At 44.6% G+C, this 24697-nt stretch overlaps 1 protein-coding gene across 1 annotated transcript in view; it reads right to left on the reverse strand.

Moving 5' to 3' along the window:
- KCNK9 (potassium two pore domain channel subfamily K member 9) overlaps positions 1-24333 on the reverse strand; it is a 102890-nt gene extending 78557 nt beyond the window's left edge. Inside the window, 2 exon segments of the mRNA XM_010404722.4 lie at positions 23662-23984; positions 23986-24333. Of these exon segments, the coding sequence (XP_010403024.2) occupies positions 23662-23984; positions 23986-24245 (583 nt within the window). The 5' untranslated portion in view covers positions 24246-24333.
- Positions 24334-24697: the final 364 nt, after the last annotated feature.

Raw genomic sequence — 24697 nt, forward strand, 5'->3', positions numbered from 1 at the left:
CACCACTGTTCACCTGCCATGTGCTGTATAACTCATCAGCACCAGAGCCCAGGTAGAGATTCTATGAACTACATGCAACATGGGCTAAGGATCAAAAGGGCAGATTGGGACGGTGGAGGGTTTGGAGGGTTAGAATAGGGGCAGTTAGCTTGAGATATAGTTTAAAAAAAAAAAAAAAAAGGAGTTATGCATGGGGAGTGAGTCTATCAGTGAGTGCTACAGCAAGAAAAAAACAGCCTGGAAGTCTGCAGATGACAAGGTTACATTTTTTCCAAGATTGGTTAGACCACTTTATTTCCTACTCTACCAACCACAGATTCTTTCTTTTGTGCTTTGTTAAGTAGGATGATTTTTATGCTGTTTTATTCCTGACCCACAAGCCAGCATAAAGAATAACTGATTATAAGATATCTTTTTGATTATTCTGTTGTATGAGCCAGAGATACTGTTAAATAAATGCCATTTATAGCCTGTTTGTGGCCACATGAGATACCCGGCATTTCTCTCATGCAGAAGACCACCATTACTGCCTACCACGTAATGGGGCATTTCTGGTTCTGCCTGATACCAGTCAGCTACACTATTCCAGACCAGCTGCTTCCTCACAGCTCAAAGCACTTTGTAGTGTAAGCACTAACACAGTAGAGCAATAACTTGAGATGATAATTTAGGTTGCTGCTCTTTCTTAAGTGTCTGGATTTTTACAGGCTGTCTACCTTAATTCTCTCTTTCCCATTAAAACCTCTTTGGGGAGAATGAGCATGAATCTGCAAAAGAAAAAAAATCCAGGAATTTGGAGAACAATAGCAGGTGCATACAGAAATTGAAATAACACATTAGTTCACTGGATTTGAGTTGGGCTTTTAAATCCCCAGCCAAGCATCTATATATTTTGTGCTCCACAAATGCAGCAAAAGACAAGGAAAGGATTCATTCTGAGGGCAGACTGCACATGCAGGGGAAGAGGGAGGCACCAATAACTATTTCACTTGTAGGAAACCGGACACAGTCAAATTAAGGGTAGAAGCAGAATGGTCCTTGGGCACCCAGAACAGTGGTATAGCAATGTGCATACTTTTTGTGTCAAGTTTACAGAGTAAAACCCAAAACTTTTTCTCAGGGGCTTGGAAGATGTGGTTGCCATGACTGTTACAGTATTTTATTCAAATTAAAAAATCCACAATCAGTTCAAGGAACTAAAAACAGTCAAAGGCTCCCTCCTCATCTGATCACCATTCTACAGCATCACATGCTCTCTCCCTTCTCCTCTCTCTTGCTGGATCCTTGCTGATAGAATGGCTCATTTTTAACAGCAAACAGAGAAAGTACTCATTTCCCACCTTCTCCTGATCCAAATAACCTCAATTTATGATCCTGGGGATGCCTCATGTGTGTTAGGTGCCGAGTTGATAAAAGAGTGCTGGTTCTGCACACATGCCAAACTGCAGCTGTTGTGACTGGAAGAGCTCAAAATTTCACGAAAATTCAAAGAAAAAGAAATGAAACAGCAGAGGCACCAGAAGAGTGTAAGTAAGGTCACTTGAGCACCAAAGAGAGCCAGCCCCAAACATGGAGACACATCACCTACAGCTCAAACCACCAGCAACTACAAGGACATGTTGATTTGGCTTTATGGTAGATGGGAGCTCGGAAAGAGAACTTGTTGGGACACCCTCATTTTCCTGTAGTAGTATGCCCTGGTTCTGGACCCAGGCTCCCAGAGAGTTGTGCCACCTGTTCCAGACCTACTCAACCCCCAGGGCTGAATGAATATTGAATTTTATTGTGCTGTTCCACTCACAGCATCTCCAAGTCTAGGAGAAGAGCAAGAACGCACCTTGCCCATGTCCTTGATGACTCCTGCAATTAATGTGTTCCCTAAAGAGTCTCTTTTCCCTCTTCCCTTTGCATTTCCATTGCAGCTGGCCACATGCCACCACAGGGAAAAGCAGCACAGGCAGCAGCACACCGAGGCAGCCCAGAGCCTGTGACAAATCACTGCAGAAGCAACGCAGCCCTGAGATGTCAGTCAGCTCTGCCATCTCCAGACAAAAGCAACAAGGAAGACAATCACTGAGATATTTCCATTCCACTTCTGAGCTTTCCCTGGGCACTGCAGACTTTTCATGGACTCACACAGATTGTTCTCTCCCTTATCAGCAACAGGACTCATCTTTCTGAGCTAGTCAGCCTGGTGTGCCTTTTTCCACAGTAACACCACTAAAGCAATTAACATTTACTTTTTAAGTTTTTGAGTCAAGGTAAAAGCACTCAGCCTGAAGAGTGTGGCTGCCATCAGAAAGGGTTGTTGTGCATTTCAAGGGCACAAGAGGATCCTTAAAGCAGACGAATACAACCAGGCATAGCAACAGCTTTGCAAGTAACTCACACAGTGAGGTTTGGAAGGCAGCACATAAACAGGACCAGATTGAGGATCCTGGCACTGGACATCCTAAAAACAGGTGAAGGAGGCCAGCAGCAAGCCATGGGTTTTCCACCCAATAACTGAAAAGGAAATTGTTAAGTCCAGGCAGTACAAATTAACCATCTATTTTTGAGCTGCTAAATTTGTTGCAAGCCCTGAAGCTTTTTGCCTGTAACAAAACAGAGCCAGGTATATAAAAGGTGAAGAAGCACTGTGCTACAACACCCCAGACAAATTCCAGGGTCCTGATGCTTTTGGCAGAGTGACCCCAGGAGAGGTGTGTATCAGCACATCCGTGACAGCAGCCACGCCATGGTCCTGGCACAAGACACTGCTGTGCCTTCTAGCTGGCCTCTTTTCAGCACAATGAAAAGATGATGCCACATGCCAGGCAAAAACAGTCATGTGGATGGCTAAAAGTGTCTAACACATGGGGATCACATGGAGAAAGATGCAAAGGAGCAGCGACACTGGGGAGAATCAAGAACACAGCCAGCCCTACCCTCCACATGCAGGGCTGACAGTGCTGGCCCAGAAGGCACACAATGGAACATGAGGAGCTCTCCATCTCTGCAGAAGATGCTAAGGCAGGTGGGATCGTATGAGGAATAGCTAAAGAGCCCTTGGCACAAGCCCTGGAGGGGGGCTGGGCAAGAGGGTGACTTTGAGCGATGTGAAAACCTGTCTGCCAGAAGTTGGACTGAGATCCACCAACTCATTCCACACAGCTCCCCAAACAGACACACTTCCTTTTCTTAGAAGCACAGATGCCTATATATATTTAAATCACTGCTCTAGTCAGGGGTTGTACTAGCTGTAAATTTTGAAACTGGGGGGAGGGGAAAGGCACTGAAGATTCCAGTATGTAATTTTCTTTTTTTTTTTCTCTTATTAGATTATACCCTTGTTTAAGAACTAACTGTTCTTTTACTTGGTGTCCTTTTGGCAACCATCTCTACCTAGCAAGACGTGGGTGTGCACACTCCCCCAAGTTCGCCTGTACTTGCATAGCAAGTTCAGATGAAATACAGCACAGAAATTGTACTCCTGCAGTCCAGGAGCAGGAGTATTTAGAGCAATTAATCACTAAAATGAAGAAAAGGCAATGACTGGCACTGTAGAGGAAGAGAAAAAAAATGTTAACTTGGAGCACTACCGAAACGTGCTCAAAATACACAATCCGGGGAGGAGGCGGCACGTCTGCCTCAGCATTGCACTGGCGCCCGCTGAACATCACAGGCAGTTTGGAGTTGTGCTGCTCACAATCAAAATTCTTCTCTGGGGCGGTGCGGCCGCGAGAATGGATTTGGCCAGTTCCTTCTTCCCCAAGGTAATTCAGCTCTCTCTTGTCACACAAGAAGTAGTGACAATATTTAGTACTCCCCGAGCGTGGTTTAACCTAGAGAACAGCTCCAGAAAGGTTTGCGTGGCCCTGCCCCAGGCTGAAAACAGAAGCATCAGCATGTCTGCCACATACTGCAGTAGCAGCTTCCCTCCTTAGAGGTCTGTTTCGAAACACCCAGACCTGGAAGGTGTCCACAAATTTCATCTGAAGTCATTAAGAAACCTCTGAGGTTGGAAAATTCGGATTGCAGATTATTGATCGATGGCTTTAATGACATAGGTCTAGCATTTCTACATTATCTAATCCTGCTGAGGTATAACTGTTCCCACAGCCAAATACCTCCACAGGTCAGAACAGCACAAAGAGTGTTACGATTCTCTCTCAGAGTTTTAACCCCAAAGTTTGCTAAAGTGTTGGCAATCATTAAAAAGAGCTGTGCTACTAATGAGGCTGATGCTAAAACCAGTGCAGAGAGCACACAAAACTTGTAGGTTCAGGCAAAACAGTGCTGGGATTCTTCAATCCTGCCTGTACTGGAGCTTTGTGAGCTGTGTGAACCTCTTATGTTGTATTAGACCATATTATAGATAGCTGTGCAGTGAAATAGCCTGGGGACCTATGGTAGTGCTTATCTCTGGAGGCTTAAAAAATAAAATACGTAGCTTCAGACTCTTTGAGAAAGGACAGTGAATCCTGCATCCAGATCCCTGCAATCATTCAAGGCATAAAGAAAACCCTCAGCCAAGTCCAATTACCACCAGCATCCCAGGGAAGGTCAATCAAGTTGTGACTGTTCTAAACTGCACTTGCATAAGCTGGGATGTTCTATACCTGCAGGCTACCCCGTTCAGGTGGGATATCCTTATCTACCTTGGACAAAACATTAAAGCAAACACTTCTCTTCTGAGCAGCACAATACCTCAAGAACTTCACCCTTTCCTCTCTACTAACTTCTCCTTTTCCCACATCTTCAAGCTTTTCATGACCACACAACCCTGTTCTATCTTTCCCAGTTCCCTTTTCTCATCACCCACTTCCCCATCTGCAATGCTATTTGTGCCAGCTGTGACTACAATTTTTTGGCTTCTTCAAAACACATCTCTGGGCATTGTTCTTCACAGCTTCTTGGATGCAAAACATGTCCCTGAACTAACCCACAAGCCCAGTATCTTTTTTGGGATAAATTCTTCATCTCATCAGTGATGGTGGCAACTAATAGCAATTAGCAGAATGTAACTGTTATTATTTTCCTCTCCCTCCATCTTATTACTTGTTGCACTCATTTGTGACCTGTCTCAAAGTAACAGGAATTTCTCTAAGGCATAGACTTACTCCTGTGTTTTACAGTTATTCATCAAGTGAAAATCAACATGAGTTGGTACCTCATGAGTCAACAGGCAGAAAGAGCAGTTTTAATGTGCAAGAGACTGTAGCTTTCATTAATACTTCACATGGTGACTTACTTCTCAGGTGTAACAAGAGAGAAAAATCTTCCTAGGGACATTTGTGTGACAGATAGCTGAAGAAGTGGATTACCAAAGGATTTGGAGTTACCAGACTCCTTTTTTATTAACTGTCCTGAAAGGCATATTTTTCTCATGTTCTTCAATGACTTCACACTCCAACCAACCTGTTTTTTAAACCCATATTTGGCAGGTGTGAGGCTCCTTGGCTTGGAAAGCAGCCTCCTAAGTGCAAAAGCTACTTTTGAAAATGGAGGTTTAGTTCTGTGGTCTTCTAGACACTTTTTTGAAATTACTCTGAATTTCATGCTGGTACAGAGCCCAGTGCAGCAGGGCTTGAATCCAAGGACAGGACCAATCATCATGACTGGCTCTCAGTTTCAATGAGCGGCAAATCAGAAGAAAACTGACATCAAATCCAATTGCACATATAGCTGTACTATTGTCACTGCCAAGTGGTGAGGCACATGATTCAGCACATAGAAGTTCACCTTCTTCCCAGGTGGGTCTTACAGTCTCTGCTGAATGTGAACCACACCAGCAGCAACCCACTTCAGAGGGCTAAATCTAGCAGAGGAATGGCTGCAGTAGGTTATGATTTTTGGAGTGCACATGCACTCTGGCGCCTGGAAGGCTTCAGAAGACAGCACACAGACACAAAGGACAAGGCTTCATGTAAGGTAGGCACTCCACTGAGTTCCCCATGTCAGTGGCCCCCAATCTTCTTGAAGGAACCATCAGTGATGCCAGATATGATGCCACCGTCTCACGTCTCCTGTCCCATGCTGAGCTCCAGTCCATTGCATCACAGCTTCCCTACCCTTTCCTGAAACTACTGTGTTGAAGGGATCTCACAGCTCAAGCTCAGCAGAAATGAGAGGTGGGTGAGAAAGAGGTGGCACTGTACACACAGCAAGGTGACAGCTTCTGTCTGCCCTACACACACTGCCATCATTGTTGTCACAGTCATGGCCACCAGCCAAACTGCAACAGCTGGCCCCTGACTCCAATTCCTGTTGCACTGGGACCGAAGGAGAACCAGCAGCCAAAACTGCACCACCTCCATATCCTGAGTGCTGTCACCTCTCTGCCAGGCCCTTGTGCCCAACATAGCCCCCAGACATCTGTAAGATATGAGCCTTGTGACTGTGCTCAGCACCAGTCTTCAATAATACATGCCAGGTCCCTCTTACACTAACCATGACCACCTCCTCATCCCCAAACTTAGGAAATGTTCTCAACAAAATTTCCCAAATGAATGTCTTGTAGTCTCGGTGAAGCAGCATTTTCTAACAAAAATACTTCATCCTCAGACCTCCAACCAGCTTGAAAAGCAGTTTTATGATTTAAAAAATGCATGCAGTGTTTTCCAGCTGGATATATAGAGCAGATTGATGGCAGCTCATATGCTTGATGATTTTGCCCTTTGCTAGGACACATATTTCAGATTGGTAAGTGGACTCAGTCATCTCCCCGGCCCCTGCTTTGCTTCTTCTAGTTATTTTAATCCTCTGCTTCAGTACAACAAACAAAGAGAGTGGAAATTTTCCACTACCCCAATGTCTGGTCCGAAGCTTGAAGTCTTCACAGTGACATGAAGATCGGAGGCTGCTTTGCAGCTGAACAGAGATCTCTGCTCAAGCAAAGGTTGGTCCTTCATTAGATCAGCCCACGGGTGAAATGAAAGTGTGGTGACATTAGTGAACACCCTACTAGAAGCAAAGAAAAGACTGCAGACCCACAGATGAGTCATGAAATCTGTCTGTTCCAGTGCTCTAATTACATTGCTCATCCAAGAAAAGCCTCTTTTGGAGCCATTAGGTCAGAATCTGTTCTCCCCTAGCTGTAAATCCCTCATAACTCGGTGAAGTCAATCGATTTGTATTGGTGTAAGCAAAATCAAGCACAGTACACTTGCACAGCCTTTGATCTTTATGTCTCTCTCTGAACACTAGCTCACAGAATGCCACTCAAGAGACAAGAAACCCAGGCCCCTGGGTGTTGTGCATGCTGCAGGCACTCTGAGCAGTGAGATCAACATCCAGCACTGCAGAGAGATGGAATAGAAGGCAGAGGAGAGACAAGAACCTTCTGTGTCCCCTTCAGGATGAAAGGCTGTGGACCTCCCAGAGGGCCTACGGACACTTGCAAAAGGGTTGGAGCACATCACATTAAAAGAAAGTAAATTATCTATACATATGTCTATCAATCAATCTGTATTTCAGATAATACTATCTTTCCAATGGAAAAGCAAACACAGGGAGGCAGAGCTCCTGTGGCTCTCCAGCACACTCAATGAGCATTCATAGCTTTGCTGACACATGGAACTAAAACTCCAGAAGACCAAAGACCACCAAAACCCAAACATTTCTCTTTCAGGAAATCACCTGAATGTAGGATTCCAAGCAATGGTCCACTTTGTCCTAATAGTTGTTTCCAACTTCTTCCTCTTCTTCAAAGTCTCTACCAATGTGCTATGCAGGAAATCTTGCCAGCTTCTCCTTGGCAAGAGAATGTGAATGGAAGCAAAAGTCACCATCCAAAAGACACAGGATGTTCCCCCAATATTAGGTGCATTAAACAAGCAACCAAAGAATGCCACTGGGTCACAGGAGGATCTTCTCCTATTAAATCTCACACAACTTCCACTGAGATGTGCTCTTCTGGTTAGGAACAGCATCAACCACCTGCTTAGTCTGCAGCCTCGACTTTTGCTTCCTGATAAATAGGTATATCAAGTTTTCAAAGGAACAAGAGAAGAGGGAATGCTTTCAGCAGCGAAAAGCAGCTTGGCTTGAAGGAACTCAATATGGAAGCCCACAAGAATAGCTTGAATACTACTGATTGTGTTGGAAGACATGACAAGTCAAGGAAGGCCATGAGGCAAAGGCTGGAAACATAAGGAAATTTCTCCATCTCAAACTCCTTCCAAGAAGAAGAGAATCTAAGGAAGACAAAGATTTTAGAATGCAGAAAGCTGAAAGGCTGTCCCCTCTTGGGCATCCTGAACCTAACATTAGTTCTCACAAAGTCATTTCTTAAGTTAGTGGAGATTACTCAGAAAAAAAAAGAGTTTTCAAGGAGTTGTTTCTATTAATGTTGTAACACCCATTAATAGATATTAATTTTGTATATATTTCCATTTATTTGACTCAGTTAATGCTCTTTTGGGGGATTCAAGGGGGGAAACTCTCCTGTTTTTCAACATAAATCTCTTCCAGGCCTTCTATCCCAGGCCTTGCATTCAATACACCATCTCCAAGTTCTGAAATTAGGTCCCCTGGGTTCTACATTTTCCACAGCACTGAAATGTGCACAGTAGGATGTAGACAAATACAGAGATATCTGTAATGGCTAATATGAAACTGTATTGATTTTGTTGGTTATATGATGTTTGTTTACTTTTTTAAGCCCTGTTTGAGAACATTTTCTATTCCTTTCGGGCTACTGACATATTTTCCATTTGCTACAGGAGCTAATATTGATGCTACACCGTGTGTGTGTAAATTTGTTGGGTGAGTAGGAGGAGATACTTCCTTCAAAATACAGGCTCTCCAGACCACATTCTGCACACATTTCTCTTACTTTAAAGTCAACAAATACACCAAAACAATCAAGTTCCACAGGATTTACAGAGAAAGACTGTGACCAGAATCTGTTCCAGTCTGTCAGGATCCACCATTTTCGTCTGTTGGGAAAGCTGTAGGTGTTCTCTCCCACTCCCTGTTGTTGGAAGGGGGTGGGAACACAATACCACATGGGAATAAAAATGCAGCTTTACGGTGAACTGATATATGAACAGGAATTAGCAGGGTGGTGGGAAGGGGATGAATCAGCCAGTCCCAGGGAAGACAAAGAAATTTTTCAGACACTACCCTGGATCTCACCCACTCAGACACAGCATCTTTTCTTGGCCCCTGTGATACATCACTTCTTCCTCTCATAAAAACCTAGTATTGCAGGATCAAGAAAACCTATGAAAATGGCCCTGCTAGGAGCAAATCAACAGATCCTACACTCAACCAGTGATGCAGGGTCAGTCCATGGGTGCCAAGTCAGCCCAAGGCATCCAGAATTGCTTTTGTGTAAATGAAGTTGAAACCAGTGCTGAAGTCTAGAAAATATGGAACCCAACCAAAGTTTGAGCGTCTGCACTTCCAGAATTAGGGAAGCATTCATTCAAGCTATGGAACATAGAATAAATACGTGGTCATGATCTCTGAGGTTATTTCAACAGGCGTTATCTATGTCACTGTTATGGTAAAAGACCCAGACTTGAGGGCCATGGAGGGGGAAGTAGGTTTTGAAATGCAAAAATGGAGGCTGTACAAAGGCTTAGCGTGTCCTTCTGGGGAAAAAAGTGCTTTTGGGCTTAAATCTGTGTGGTAAATTATCTGTTCTCCCCCTGGTGCAGGCAAGTAATTCCTCTCACTTTAATGGACAATTTTATGGCTGCTAATAACATTTGTAGCTTAGATAATGACAAGGATAATCAAATCTCATGCTTGAGGGCATAAACTGATTGCTGCGGGGGTTAGCAACAAAATCACCATTGCCATATATTGCACAGGTGTATTATGGGATAGATTTCCTTCCTCCAAAGTAGAAAGGCATTGGTGTCTGCCAAGATAACAGATTGATGATTGTCTGTGCTATGGAAATTGCTGGTTTGTATGCATGGGATTTAGGGAAAGAGGAAGAACCTCTTTGTTTCAGCATGAGAGAATGTGCAACCCAAAATGCCAAGTGAGCAGGGGTTGCAAGATGCATATTGATGCCTGTTCTAGAAGAACAGCTCTCCTGAAGGCAAGTTCAGAGCCTTGACCATCACAAAGTCCACTGTCAGACAGCAAATGTTGCTGTACATTCAGCACAGCATTTAGAAACATCCATTGAGTGCATAATCCCAGAAGCTGAGGGCTGGGAGAAACCTCAATAAACCATTTGACCTGTTGCAGGATGCTCAGATCCTCAGTCCATCACTTAGGGTTACTCAACTGACCAGGCAGCTCCTGTAGAGCAGCTCCCAGCCACCTAGGAACACATGACTGGAGGGGCCTCAATGGGTAACCAAGCCCATTCAGACCTGAGGCAGGCTGAAGTAAACCAAACCCATGTATTTGGACAACTGTTTAACCACTTCAAACAAATATCCCACTGCTGACACTCTGAAGGTTCCTTACAGGTCATGTTACAGCTGTTTTCACAGCTGATGATAAACCTGCATCTGCAGTGCTGAAAAGCAAACCTTGGGTATATATGCAGAAAAAACTTATCAATGTCCTCTTTACAACAATCTTTCCCATGTTTGAAGCTGTTATTGTTCCCCTCCTTCGTGTATTTCATATAGGGTAAACAATCTCTGCCTACTTCACACCGAATACAGGTTAAATTTTCTTTCAGCATTTTACTTTTTCTCATCCTTTCTCAAATCTCTGTGTGCCCAAAACTGCACCCAGTTTCCAGGCTGAAGCCTTACCACTTTATCAGCATGATGTTGTAGTACTTGCACCTAGTCAGTTTATATAATTTTTTAAATCTGTATCTTTGATATTTTCTTCTTCAATGTAATTCTGTGCACTCGACTTTATTGAATTTCATCATATTGATTCCAGACCATTTCTCCAGTTTAACAGAATCGTTTTGTATTCTGCTCCTGCCCTCACAGTGCTAGCCACCCCTCACAATAAATGTGTGTACTCTCTGTTCTATCAGACAAGCCATTAATGGGAAACTTGAATAGTACCAGCCACAGGACAGACCCCTGTATGACTGCATATGCTATGTCCATCCAGTTTGACAGAAAACCAGTGATAAATATTTCTGCATTTTTTCTATCCTATTGTGAAATTATCTGGCGGTAAATTGAGCAGATCTGTGAATCTGTATTTTCTGCCCCATTTACATCTGCACAGTGTATGTGTTTTTCACACATGTGGTAAGCCCAGCCACTGTCCAACCTCTGGTCCATGGCGTGTGCCATCCACACTTTGCACCCATCTTGCAGTTCAATCCAGTCTAGATTTTTCTACTGCAATTACAAGAACTCAATGCTATTATCATGCCACATATGTAAAAAATGTCATAACCTACTGCTTCCCCCTCTATCAGCTATCTGCTGGAATAAAAACAACCCAGACAAGTCCAGCGTGAGTTACTCAGGAAAAATTTGGGTTTGTTCCAGCTTGTCCCTTGTTATCCCCTAGGTACTTTCATGCTGATTAACAGCTTGGTCAAATATCTTTCTAAACATCAAATTTAGGTTGACTGAGCATTAACTGCCCACGTTCTCTCCTGTCCCTTTTTTAAAGATAGGTAGCATGTTTGTTTTTCCCTGCAACAGCCACTGGTAGAGCTGTTCAAACAGCAGCCATAAAAAGCTGGTGACACTGCTAACACCAAACAGTTGCTGCCTAGAGAAGAGGTTTGATTCTTTTCCAGATATTCAGCTGGAGACAGAATTGTAGGGTGCACTGATAATCCCTCAAGGGAAGCACAAACCTTCAGAAAAAAAAAAAAGACAAGATAAATTTACATAGATCCAAGCAAGATCCAAAACAAACTTCAAACAGCCTGTGTGTTTAGGGAGCCATTAAAAATACAGGACGAGGAGGCCAGTCCGTACCTTGCCGTAAGGCAGGACAGAATGCATAGGTCATTCCTGGCAGATGCTTGTCCATCCTGTTCTGCAAGACGTAGCAACGAAGAGCTCATGCCTCCTGCAGGCAGTGCATTTCAGTGTTTCACAAGTATCACTGCTAGAAAGGGTTTTTTCTCTGTGGCCACTCTAACACTTCCTTGCTGTTGTTTAACACCTTTCCTTATTCACTGCGCCACACTCAAGGTCTTCAGGAACAGACCTGCTGTTTTGATCAGGTTTGAAATGCTCCACAGGCTGGATTCTTGTCAAAGAGACCATGGAAATAGTTTTTAACTCCTTATCACCTAACCTGCAGTCAGGTTCCAGCTAGTTATCCAAGTCAGCACCACAAATGCTCAAGAGCCAGCAACTTCCATCATGACACCTATTGCTGGATACTCAGAGCTTGCATCCCGTGCCTCTTCTTCTTCAATACCAACAGCCTTCACTGTTATCCATCTTGGGAAAGGAAAAACCTGCTGAAACCTTTAAAAAGAAATCTATGTTATATCAAAAGCCCAGCAGCTGACCTACCTACATCACAAGAACAGACTTCAAACATCAGCAACACCAATGAAGCAAGTCTGAAACTTTATGAAAAATTGTCTCTGGTGCCAGTTCAGCAAGTCAAACCAGACCTGAATGCAACCCATACAGCACAAACTATCACAAGTAGAGGAGTGGTACGAGGCCTTCTGAATGAAAATACAAAAGGAGGTGGATATTTCAGAAGAAAACAAAAATTAAGCCGTTCTGAATCATACCCAGCACTTTTCACTCATTAAAATAAACCTCTTGGATGTGCAGTACATTTGGTAACTGACTTGTAGCACTGCTAATTTGCCTATGTCAGCCTACATCTCTAGGTATCAGCTTATGCTGTTTCCTCTGGCTGCCAGAGTGCACTCATTAAGGCAAACACATTGCTACTGAAGTACTAATCGTTTTGAAAAGTGCCCTTTAAATAACAGGCCTTTTACTACTAGGCAGGATGTGTTTTAAGAGCTTAAGCTTTTGTTGCCAAAAGACTGGATGATCATTTATTCATCTGTCAGAGAAAAATACCAGAAATGAACAAAAAAGCTGATAGAGCGTCAGTACTGACTGAATAGAAACCACCTCCTTCCTCTTCTTGGATCTTCATTCCCACATGGAACAGCAAAAGAGGGGAGAAATTCTAAAGTAGAGAAGTTTGGAAGATCACTGAATTCTCAGTATATCAGTTGAAAGGTCAACTGAAGAGTTCAGGTCAAATCACTGGGATTTCCATGTGCTTCCGCGGGCACAGATCCAGTGTTGCTGTTTAACTATCAAGTGCCTAGAACCAGACCTATGTCATTTCTAACACACCTAAGTAATACTGAAAATAATACCAAAAAATTTTAAAAATACATATTTGGTGTCCAGAAGTAAACAAGCAGTGTATCAGGAACTTTTATAGAGGACATGTCAAAGTGATGGTGGGCTCATAACTTTAAATGTTGGAAGAGACTTTCACAACCCAAATGTTGGTCTCCAGACTTCCACATCCCAAAATAGAGTTTTTTTCCTCTGGCAGTCTGGGGCAATCCAGTTTTTTTGACAGCCTAGATGACCCTGAATAATGCTGAAATAGCATCCTTCTACTGTTTCTAGTCCTCAGCAGAAAACACTATATGCTTTATTCTGTAAGGAACTCTTCTAAAATTCACGGTTTACTCTGGAAGCCAAAGAAGTCCCCAAAGGCCAGAAAAACTCTGGGCAAGCATTGAGACTTCAAGTCACCTCTGCAAGTATGAGGTATTTTTCTGATGCAAGATTGTAACAGGGAGTTCAATCATCTTTATTTCATGAACTGTTTTTAAATATTCCTGATGCAGTATCTTACATGACACAGTCTGCATGCAGAGCCTTATGGTCGGGGCTCTATGTCCTTCCTGGTGCTGGAGCTCCTTTTATTGCAGTACGATATTTTATATGTATCCAGAGCAAAGTTAAATTAAGCACCAAACTGCAGATTTTTAAAGATTATTACTGCTGCAAACACTGTTTTCACTGAGTGAAGTCAGCCTTGTTTCACCACAACAGTTCAAACTACTAACAACTAACAACAACTCTTCATTAGTTCAAGTAATGGATATACAGACCTTTGAAACAAGAATATTTGACACCTTTTCCTACTGTGTCTGGTCCTGAGAAGTTCCATATGGGTGTGAAATACAGCAGAGTGACAAATCAAAACTCAATTGGTTTAGGTTTGTTACAGGTTTGTTACAACATTTAATTTCTGCCGCAGTTCCCATAGCCTGTGCTGGTTTAAACATAGGAGGAGGACATCCTCTCCAGAGGACATCAAAATAAAAGAGGGTGGAAGAAATAAAATATTCTATCTGCTCCCAAAACACCCCTGAAATGAGTTTATGGTAGCGTGCATCCGAAATTGCTGACACTGCCAATTGCCTTGGGAGTAGATCTCTTATTTCTATCTTCCCTTCAATATGTCAAGAATATCTCTAAATTGGGAGTCTATGAGCATTTCCGTAGAGCTAATCTCCTGCACTACACAATTAGAGAGAGCTGCAGCAGGTTTCATTCATCAATCTGTGCCCTCAAGCTCTCTGTGAAATTTTTGTGCCTGAGAAGGTCCTCTTCTCTGATGGGAGAGCAAGGAGACAATCAGCTTCCCATCAGATACCTTTTAACCCCACTACTTGCCTGCTTTTCTCTGAAGCTCTTTTTTCCTGCTGGTGCAGGGAACTGAAAGGACAATGCAGTCTGCTCCCTCCTAATCATCCTAATAAGTAACAAATACATGAGTCCTTAATAGAGAGATTCCTTTCACTGGCATGCCCTAATCACCTCCATAATGAAAGCAGTTAAAGAGGATACTGAACCCTTTAACCAACTGATAACTGCATAAGCCTCTTGTGGCAATTGGCCAGGTATTAAAAAAAAAGTCATTGAACTCCTTAAAAAGAAAAAAACTGCTAAGAAACTTCAGGGATTCTTCCCCTGAAACAGAAAAAAAGTAAGTGCATGTTACACTTAAGAAAAAAAAAAGCATCTCAGTGGATTAGAAGATGATAGATCAGAAGGGGTTCTTAACTGTCTGGCAGTCATGAAAGTAAGGAAAACAAACAAACAACAAGAAAAGAACCACACACCACCGAAAGAAAAAAAAAAAATAGAATAAAAACATCAACATCCTTCCTCAAGATTTCTCTTTGCTTGAGTTTGAGGTATGCAGTAGATGCGTAGTTTAGCGTTTGACTTTCAATTAAAAAGACACAAATCAGTTTAAATGCCAAAATCAGCATACACTTTAACTTCAAAACTTTTTGTTTCATTATTAAAAATAAATAAATCTGAAAACTGCTTTTGAAGATATTTTCCATTAATTGGTTCGCTAGAGAATATATCAAATAATGGCCTGATCCCAAACTACTGTGACTCAAAATATTCTCTCTGTTACTTATAATAAACTTTGGATCAGACCTTTATTTCTGTCTTTGGGGTTTTTTGCTTTTTTTTTTACTGAACAGTCCTTTATCCATAGACACTCTCACTTCAATCAAAGGAAGTGCTGTAGCTACAACACCAGCAATATCGATGTTAGTTGTAGCTAATCAAGTCACAGACACCTGGGGGGGGGCGGGATAAATAACCTGGTAATCTACCTAAAGTCAGTAGATTTCATGGACTATAATCCTGAAAAAATAACAAATTATAATTAATTTGCATCGCAGCAATGTCCATGTGTGAAATTTCTGAAGCAGCCCATGGCTTCATTCAAAACTATCCAAAAAGAGGGGAATAGGCCTGCTACACACAGCAAACATCTGTTGCAAGTCCACAGTAACCTCTTAGTTCGACTTACAGGCACCAAGGACTCGTTAGTTCTGCATCATCAGTAAGTGTCCTTGCCAGCATCTGTTAGAGGGGAAGGGGTATCTCATGTGGCCTTTAACTATATCCAGCCAAGGATCTTCAGTAAAATCCATAACAAGCGGATACCTGATAGCCTAAAGGGCCTTTGACAGAAGACACATAGTAATAACAGAGATAATTAGCCAGAATCGTATACGAACCTTCATGAAATAAAGCTCCAGGTTCTGCTATCACTGCATGTCAAAAGACCTAATCTGCAGGAGTTTGCCAGTATCACCTTGAACTCCTTATGGATCTCTGCCTTTGGTTCATCTCCACTGTTTAATCTGGCTATAAAGTCATATCATGTTGTCCGAATGAGAAAGAAGTGAGCAGTTTGGCAATTAGAAATAGCTCCCAACCTGAATCTTCAGAAAGTTGTTTTCTCTTCTTGTCTCTAAATTGAGGATAATTTTTACATAGAGGTGTTGTGAAGATGAATCACCTAATGTCAGTACAGCATTCTGAATATAAAGAGCTGTACAACTCCAGCTCAAAGCCACGAGAATGGATTTCAGCATTTATGGGGGAATATGCTCTTGCACTGAAGGAACTGAGCACCTCAGTTCAGATGACATTCGAGGAAACACAACAGCATTCTCAGCTGTCCTTCATGCCAGACCAGCAACATCTGTCCCAAAACTCATGATGTCCAACAGGCAAGCTCTCCATTAGTGTTCCTTTGGTCAAGCCTCATAGTTGTGAAGCTGTCCCAAGAGAAAGCAAAAGGATTTTTATTCTTTTTAGTCGAAGCAGATGTAAGTCCATTGCTGAGAGAAAATTTAGTCAAAAACACCTTCCCAGTTCTGCCCTGTGAATTTCTGCTTGGCATCCTCATATCAGCAGGATCATCTTCTCCTTCAGCTAACTTCTTTCCCAAAACACTCACCAACACCTCTAGCTTGTAACCTTGACGGTAGGTAAACACAGATATTTCTATTCTGACACTTGCAAAGGTACATAAATGGGTTTACTGGCTAGAAAAATAATCAATAAGCAAAGACCATAAAGTGGAGAAAATAGAATTTCAAAGATATTTGGGTTTTTTCCTCAAGAAAAACAAGTTAACCCAAGAACTATTAGGGCTCAAGAAGTAGGAAAAAAAGGAAGATTCAGAAAATCATAGAACATAAGGCTGATAAAGACTTCAAGAGGTCAGCCAGTCCATCTTCCTCCCCAAAGGCAAAAGCAGTTACAGCTTATTCATTCCTGGGAGATTTTTGTCTAATCTCTTTTTAAAGCAGTCTCCTTAGGCAGTCTCTACCTGCACACAACCACCCTGATGGCAGGGAAGAGTTTTCTTCATGCTTAATCTAAATCTCACTTGCTTCAGGTAAAGAAAGAACTTATGAATAGTTAGGAGGAAGTGAAAGAGCACCAAATCCTAAAAATCTACAAGACACTAATTTCTCCAGTGTCGTTACAGTAAGGAAATCTGCAGACACCTCTACCTAGAGCTCAACGGCCAGAGGTTTCTCAATATTTCCCCAAAATTGTTTTCCAACTCTTACTATTACATTTGCACTGCCAATAAGCCATACAGTGGGAAGATGCAGGTCAACATCATTCTGAGTTCTAATTTTTCCTTGCTTATCAGTGATTTCTAAAAAGCTTTTGCTAAAGTGCCTCCGGCAGGAATGTGAGGTATCATTGCAAAAACAGTTTTAAAGAACTCAAGAACTTTTTCCACAAATGTGAACAAAGTAGCCTCAAAGTCTCCTCTGTTGGCAGAACACTATTTTAGTGGGGTTTTTTAAATTTTTGTCAGACAATACAATCTGAATATAGTGTGAAACAATCTTGCAGACTATTTTAGTTATGCAGGGGAGCAAAATCCTACACACAGTCCATATTCACGGGGCTCACTGTAGCTCACCTCTTTCTTGCTTGGGAGATACCACCAGCAGATATTCAGGTCCTGATCATCCAGTATTCTCCACTAAAGCTTCAGATGGCATGAATGAAGAGATTTGTTACTTCAGTGTATCGGCAAGCACTCGTCTCACCAGAAAATCTCTCTGCTTTCGCCTGAGTTTATTAATAATTGATTGGCTTAATCTACTGTGTGCTTGTTTGGTTTTTTTGTATGAGATATGACCTTCATGATCCTGGCAAGTCATGAATGCAGCAGTTAATTGACCAAAACATTTGTGTCTTTATTCTCAATCTCTTCCTTTACATGTCTTGTTTTCTTCCTGTCTCTTCTTTCAATTGCAGGTTGTCCATCTGCCACGATTCCCTACTCCAACCTTTTCAATGGACTGGCTCTAAATACTACCATCCAACCAAGAGCAGACTCAGAACACCAGAGGCTGGTCTTAAAGGAGGAGCAAGACAGACAAAATAATTCACTTGTGAGAACACTTCAGTCTTTTTCTAACCCAAAGTAGAGACATCACTGTACTACCAAGTTGGTGTTTTTACATCCATTTTACAGAAGGGTAAAATGATGCAGAGAAAGAACACTGAGACTCAACCACTACCCCAAAATGGATTTAAGCATGTGTTTGCTTAGTTCATTAATGCAGGTTCAAACTCCCTGTCAGGACACCATCTGCCAGAAGTATGAAATGTCCTCATCTGGATGCAGACAGTTCCTGAGTGTTTGGCTACTCAGCAGCCAACCAGCTGTCAATAGGTGGATGATCCATTCACCATTACAGGTATTGCACGGCGTTCTTAAAAAAAGTATTTTGTCTGAATAGTTCAGTCACTGCTTGTGGTAGGTTCAAAACCAAAAACAAAGGCCTAAAAGCCAGAAAAAGAGACTCATAATTCACAGCACAAACTGCCTTAATTTTGCTCCCCTTACAGTCACTTCTTGGGAAAAAATAAATAAATAACAATCTTCAATCTGTTTGTTGTTTCAGTTCATTTTAGAGTGACACAAACAGCTTTCAGTTCTTTACATTCTACACAAGCCTCCAGAAATATTCAGTGTTTACTAGAGCTCAGTGGTGTTAAATCAAGTATTACTATCACCCTTTAAGGCCTAAATGATAGAGCGATATCCATACCAATAACACATTTTGACAGTGTTGACACCTGCTTACACAGAAAGAGTTTATTGACTCTTATAGACCTATAGAAAAGGGTCTTACTTACTAGGAATCCTAGAAATAACCCTTTATTTTTGGAAGTCGGTGTTTTCATTCAGAGTATAGAGCCTTTAGATTAACTCTGTGGCATATTCTACAGTGTATCTTGTAAAAGATAAATAGCTGGATGAAGAACCTCATTAAACCACTCTTTTTCATCATTTTGACTGTGTAACTGGAAATGGTAAGGAATTTATCGTAGCTGACTCCGAAATGAGAACAATCCTGAAATAAACTCAGCACCTGGTGAGAGCCAAGAAGAGCTTATTAGTTCTTTCTGATCACCTAAAAACTTTCACAGAATCCAAACATAAACAAAACTTTGTAGAAGCTGGGGGGGCGGGAGGGGAGGACGGTGGAGGAGGGGAGGGAGGGAGGATTTTCTGCTAAGTGATTTTAAGAGCAGACTCATCGAATATTGTAGCACCTGCAGTTGTCAACCTTTCCATTGTTGTGTTGGTTTAAAAAAAAAAAATAAAAGGAAAGAAAGAAAGAACAAGAACATTGCACCTGGGGAGTAGAAAAATATGTTTTGCCCCAGGTTAATAAGAAACCTGTCTGATAAGCCCTCACTTTTTTGTTTATTACTCAGCTCGACAAGTGAGCAACAACCCCCAAAAACCTGCCAATAAAAGCCAAATACCATAGATTAGAGGACATGAGAGACTTGACTGAATCTCAGCACTTCATCTCACACAGGAAAGTTTCTGGAAGAAACGTGTAAAAACACGTCTTTAATGATGTGGTTCCAGGGGAAGCAACAAGCTGCAGAGCTTGCCCGAGGAGGGGAGTCCGGACCTGCAGTGATGGACGAGAGCCGAACCTTCAGCACCACAGCCTGAGGGTTCTGCCGGAGCTGCCCCTCCAGCACCACGGACTGGGGACACTGCCAGAGCTGTCCCTCCAGCACCACAGACTGGGGGCTCTGCCAGAGCTGCCCTCCAGCACCACAGACTGGGGGCTCTGCCAGAGCTGCCCCTCCAGCACCACAGACTGCGGGCTCTGCCGGCTGCCCTCCAGCACCATGAACAGGGAACACTGCCGGACCTGCCCCTCCAGCACCATGAACTGGGAACACTGCGGAGCTGCCCCTCCAGCACCATGAACAGGGAACACTGCCGGAGCTGCCCCTCCAGCACCATGAACTGGGAACACTGCCGGAGGAGCTGTCCCTCCAGCACCATGAACAGGGAACACTGCCGGAGCTGTCCCTCCAGCACATGAACTGGGAACACTGCCGGAGCTGTCCCTCCAGCACCATGAAAGGGAACACTGCCGGACCTGCCCCTCCAGCACCATGAACAGGGAACACTGCCGGAGCTGCCCCTCCAGCACCATGAACTGGGAACACTGCCGGAGCTGCCCCTCCAGCACCATGAACTGGGAACACTGCCGGACCTGTCCTCCAGCACCATGAACTGGGAACACTGCCGGAGCTGTCCCTCCAGCACCATGAACAGGGAACACTGCCGGAGCTGTCCCTCCAGCACCATGAACTGGGAACACTGCCGGAGCTGTCCCTCCAGCACCATGAACTGGGAACACTGCCGGAGCTGTCCCTCCAGCACCATGAACAGGGAACACTGCCGGAGCTGCCCCTCCAGCACCATGAACTGGGAACACTGCCGGACCTGTCCCTCCAGCACCATGAACTGGGAACACTGCCGGACCTGTCCCTCCAGCACCATGAACTGGGAACACTGCCGGAGCTGTCCCTCCAGCACCATGAACTGGGAACACTGCCGGACCTGTCCCTCCAGCACCACAGACTGGGGACACTGCTGGACTTACACCTTGATACCACGGACACTGCCGTAGGTGTCCTTTCAGCATCACAGACTGGGGACACTGCCAGAGGTGTCCTTTCAGCACTGTAGACTGGGGGAATTGCCAGAGTTGTCCCTTCAGCACCAGAGCTGTCCCTTCAGCCCCACATCCCAGGGGCAATGGGGCACCTGTCCTACGGTCTGGGGACAACTGTCCCCTAGCACTGGCAGAGAAGCAACAGCCTCTTCCCGGCTACTGATGGGCTACAGCCAACCATACACGCCTTTGATTAAATTAAAGCCACAGTAGTTGAAATCAGCACAGCGAAGAGGTAATCGCTCCAGACATGTTGCTAGCACGGCACTATCACGGAGTACAATTAAGTTAGACATAAATTAGTCTGCAACCATATGCATATTGCTTGACTTTGTGGTCCGCCAATTCCTATCACTGTTTTCTCTGAAGGGAAGTTTTGTGGAGATAGAGGTACCCTTCCAGATTAGGCAAGGCCTTTGTAAATTCTCTTTTAAAAGTCAGCCTGCAATGATTTGTAAGACACACTTTTGCAGGAGTACCTTCTGAGTACAGCACGTTCACCAATGCATACCCCAATGCATGTGCTTCTGGAAGTCCGTCCAGAAGGTTTTAAAGGGAGACAGATGTATATGAGAACATACATACAGATTTGAAAAAAAAGAACCAGCACAAAAGATTAATATGAACATTTTAGATCACTTCCTTGTACAAAAAAAAACATAGGTAAGAACCCTTATTTTCCTAATAACTTAAACAAGAAAGGTTTTTTCCCATACGTGAGAGAAATTAGTTTAGGATAAATAAGAAATTAAAGAAAAATCTTCCATGCTTACTTTTACAGACTAGCAGTAGATCAGATAACATCATGAAACCACTTTAGTACTGAAGAGATGGTACAAAAAATAGAAGTGCATTTGGCAAGATGCAGAGAGCAACTATTAATAAACTTTTGAAAGACGGATCAGATATCCTCCAGAGCACAGCTTCCCAAATGAACATTCGTTATAGAATGTCTGTCTTTCTGCACCATTCTTTATTATCACTCTTTGTCCCAGTGGTTCCCTGTTGCTACACACATTTTTAAATTTAAACAATTCATACCTCCGAAAGCGCCTCTGCCTACAGAAATGCATTCTATCCTCTGCATGCTGAGGTATGCCGAGCTTGCTAAACAAATCCCAGCCCTCTGAAGGAGAAAATGTTACAACTTCCCAAGCAAGTTGTACTTGTTTCCAGGTAAAACACCAGCAAAACAGCAAACTACTGTACAAACAGCCTTTTCTACCTGTCACCAACTGAGCTTAAGAACGCAGCAAGTATTGCAGGCAGCTCCCAGGCAGGAGTACAGGGCACTGTGAGTACACAGACGTGTGTGTGGAAGGTTTGTTGTAACACAGAGAAGCATGACAGAGAGATATTCATTTAGCACAAATAAGTGGCAAGAGACAGGCTGATGGAGACTCAGTGGTCAAAGTAGGAAAGAGAGTTCTGACATCGTAACGAACAGCGGGAAATACAAATCATCACCCAAAGTAGCATTCTACTTTATATTCCATAACCTGTTAATATATGCATTTGTAGTAATGTATCCAATAACAGAAAGGAAGAGGAAATTAACCCTGAAAAATCTTATCTTTGTAAGGGCAAATACACTTTATACTGTCAGATGGTCTTTCAAAGGAAATTTTTTACTGCCCCAGGTAGAATATAGTCAAACACAAACATAAGTAGACACTTCTCAAAGGGCAGTGGACAGCATGTTCTGCTGAACACTCAGTATCTCAGGTGGCAGTGTGAAAATTTCTTGTAATAATCCCTAAATGGCAAAAAGACCAAGTCCTTCTGTATTAATAAGAGCGCTTCTTTCATGTCCTGTTCCATATAACGCAGCCACTATCAAACAGCTACTGAGTTAGAGGGGTCTTTACAGATCTCCACAGATGTTAGGGGGTAACATCCAGAAGTTCTGGGAGAAGAACATTATCTACTGCCTTAGTAAACCCACCTTAAAGAACACAAAACCAGCACGAGCAAACGTGCTCATCCAGCCAAAGCCAGAGTTGTAGCACAGTTCTGTGTGTACTCCGCAGCCTCTAATCACTGTGGTATTTATTTTTATGGCAGAGAAGCAAACTTTGTGAAAAAGGCTCAGCTTTAGCTGCGGGAAGCAGCAAAGTACAAAATGACAGCCCGTGGCTGTGTCCACTGACTGTCCCTTGACCGTTGTGGGAAGCGGCACATCTGGGAAGCTGGGCAGCATGAATGTGACAGCAGGCATCGTTTTGCCTGTCAGACCATGTGCCCACAAAGGGGAAATGCAGACTGTGACCTGTTATCACATCAGACACTCCAGCTGCAATAAAAACTCCAGGAACACACTGGTAATGCCCAGGGTTTGACCACGGCTGTGGGAACCACCACCACAGCCACTGCCAACACCAAAACAAAGTTTACAAAAGCAGGTCTGTCCATGCCTGGCTACATTAAGGGCTTTCCCAGCTGATCCAGTTCCCATGCCCTCATCATTTTCATTCTCCTCCAGCTGCCTTTTGCCTAAGTTTTCCCCATGTCTCTTAAGGTGGAAAAGGAATGTGACAACAGGGCCTTCCTCCTGAGGGGAACCCCAGGAGTGTCACCCTGCCTCTTCCTCCTCTTCCTCACCATCCAAGCCACAGCACCGTGGTAGCCACCTGGCCAGTGCCAATGCCCCTAGCCAGACCAGCCCCACTCTTCTCCAGTCCCACACAAGAGACAGAGGATCCATCTCCAGGAGAAGTGGTGCGGGACACTGTCAAGTCCAACAAGTGCCAAGGAAGAGCATTAAATTACATAACACGGGAGGGAAGCAAAAAATCTCATCCAGCACAGACACCTTTGCATGCCACAGCCTCCCTGCCCCTCTCCCTTTCTTCCAGCCCGGGAAGCTCTTTCCCCAGCCCCGGCCCTGACCCCACAGGTCCTCCCCGAGGGGAGTCACTCACCGATGGTCGTGATGACCGTGATGGCGAAGTAGAAGGAGCCGGCGAATTTCCACTGGACTCCAGCGCGGTGCGGCTCGGACTGCATGATCACCAACTCCAGCTGCCGGTAGTCCTCGCTGGTGATGTTGTACTTTCCCTTGAGCCGGATCTCCTCGGCTTTGAGTTTCTCCTCCTCCCGCATCTCGTTGTCGGACTCCAGGGCATCAAAGACGGCAGCCCCGACCAGCAGGTAGGTGAACGTGCAGATGATGAGGGACAGCGTCCGCACGTTCTGCCTCTTCATGGCCGCCAGCAAGGGGCGAGTGAGGGGACCATGTCCCCCTGGCCGCCCGGGGTTCCGACAGGCCGCAGCAGCCACAGCAGGGGAGCAGCTGCCGGGGGGGCCGGCGGCGCCCGCCGCCGCCGCTGCCGCTGCTCCGGGGCAGCTTGTGCTGCGGCGGCGGTCGCTCCCCGCCCGCCTGCTCGGGCTCCTGGGAAGAAGAGAGGCACAGGAGGCTGCTAGAGCGCCGGGACCAGGTGCCCTGAAGCCGGGAAACTCTGCGCAGGACCTGCCCAAACCAAGCTGTCCCAGTGCGCAGGGCCATCCAGGGCACCCCCGCTCCTCCCCAGCACCGAGGCCAGGGGCAGGGGGTCCCCGCCAAGGGGCCGACGGCCCCGGCACGGAGTCCTGCGGCGGGCGGGTCCCCCGCGAAGTCGGCGCGGCGGCGCGGGGAAGGGTCGCCCGCAGCCCGGGCGGGGCGCGGCGGGGAGGCGGAGGTCGCCGCCGTCCCAAGTTTCTTCAGGCGGAGCGGCGGAGACGGAGGGGGCCGGGCGGCGGCAGCGCGCCCATCCGCGGAGGAGGAGCGGGGCGAGGGGCGGAGGGCGCCTGGGCTCCGGCCGTCGGGGACCCGACCCGCCCCGGCCCTGGCTGCTTGCGGGAGCGCTGGCCGGGCGGGTCGGGACGGGCTGGGTGATCTATTCCTTCCGCCGCGGTGCGCGGAGGGCGGCGTGGAGCCGGGCAGCTGCTGCCTCTGCTGCTGCTGCAGGTGGCCGCGGC

The sequence above is a fragment of the Corvus cornix genome, chromosome 2, assembly GCF_000738735.6.
Source record: "Corvus cornix cornix isolate S_Up_H32 chromosome 2, ASM73873v5, whole genome shotgun sequence".
Taxonomy (NCBI): domain Eukaryota; kingdom Metazoa; phylum Chordata; class Aves; order Passeriformes; family Corvidae; genus Corvus; species Corvus cornix.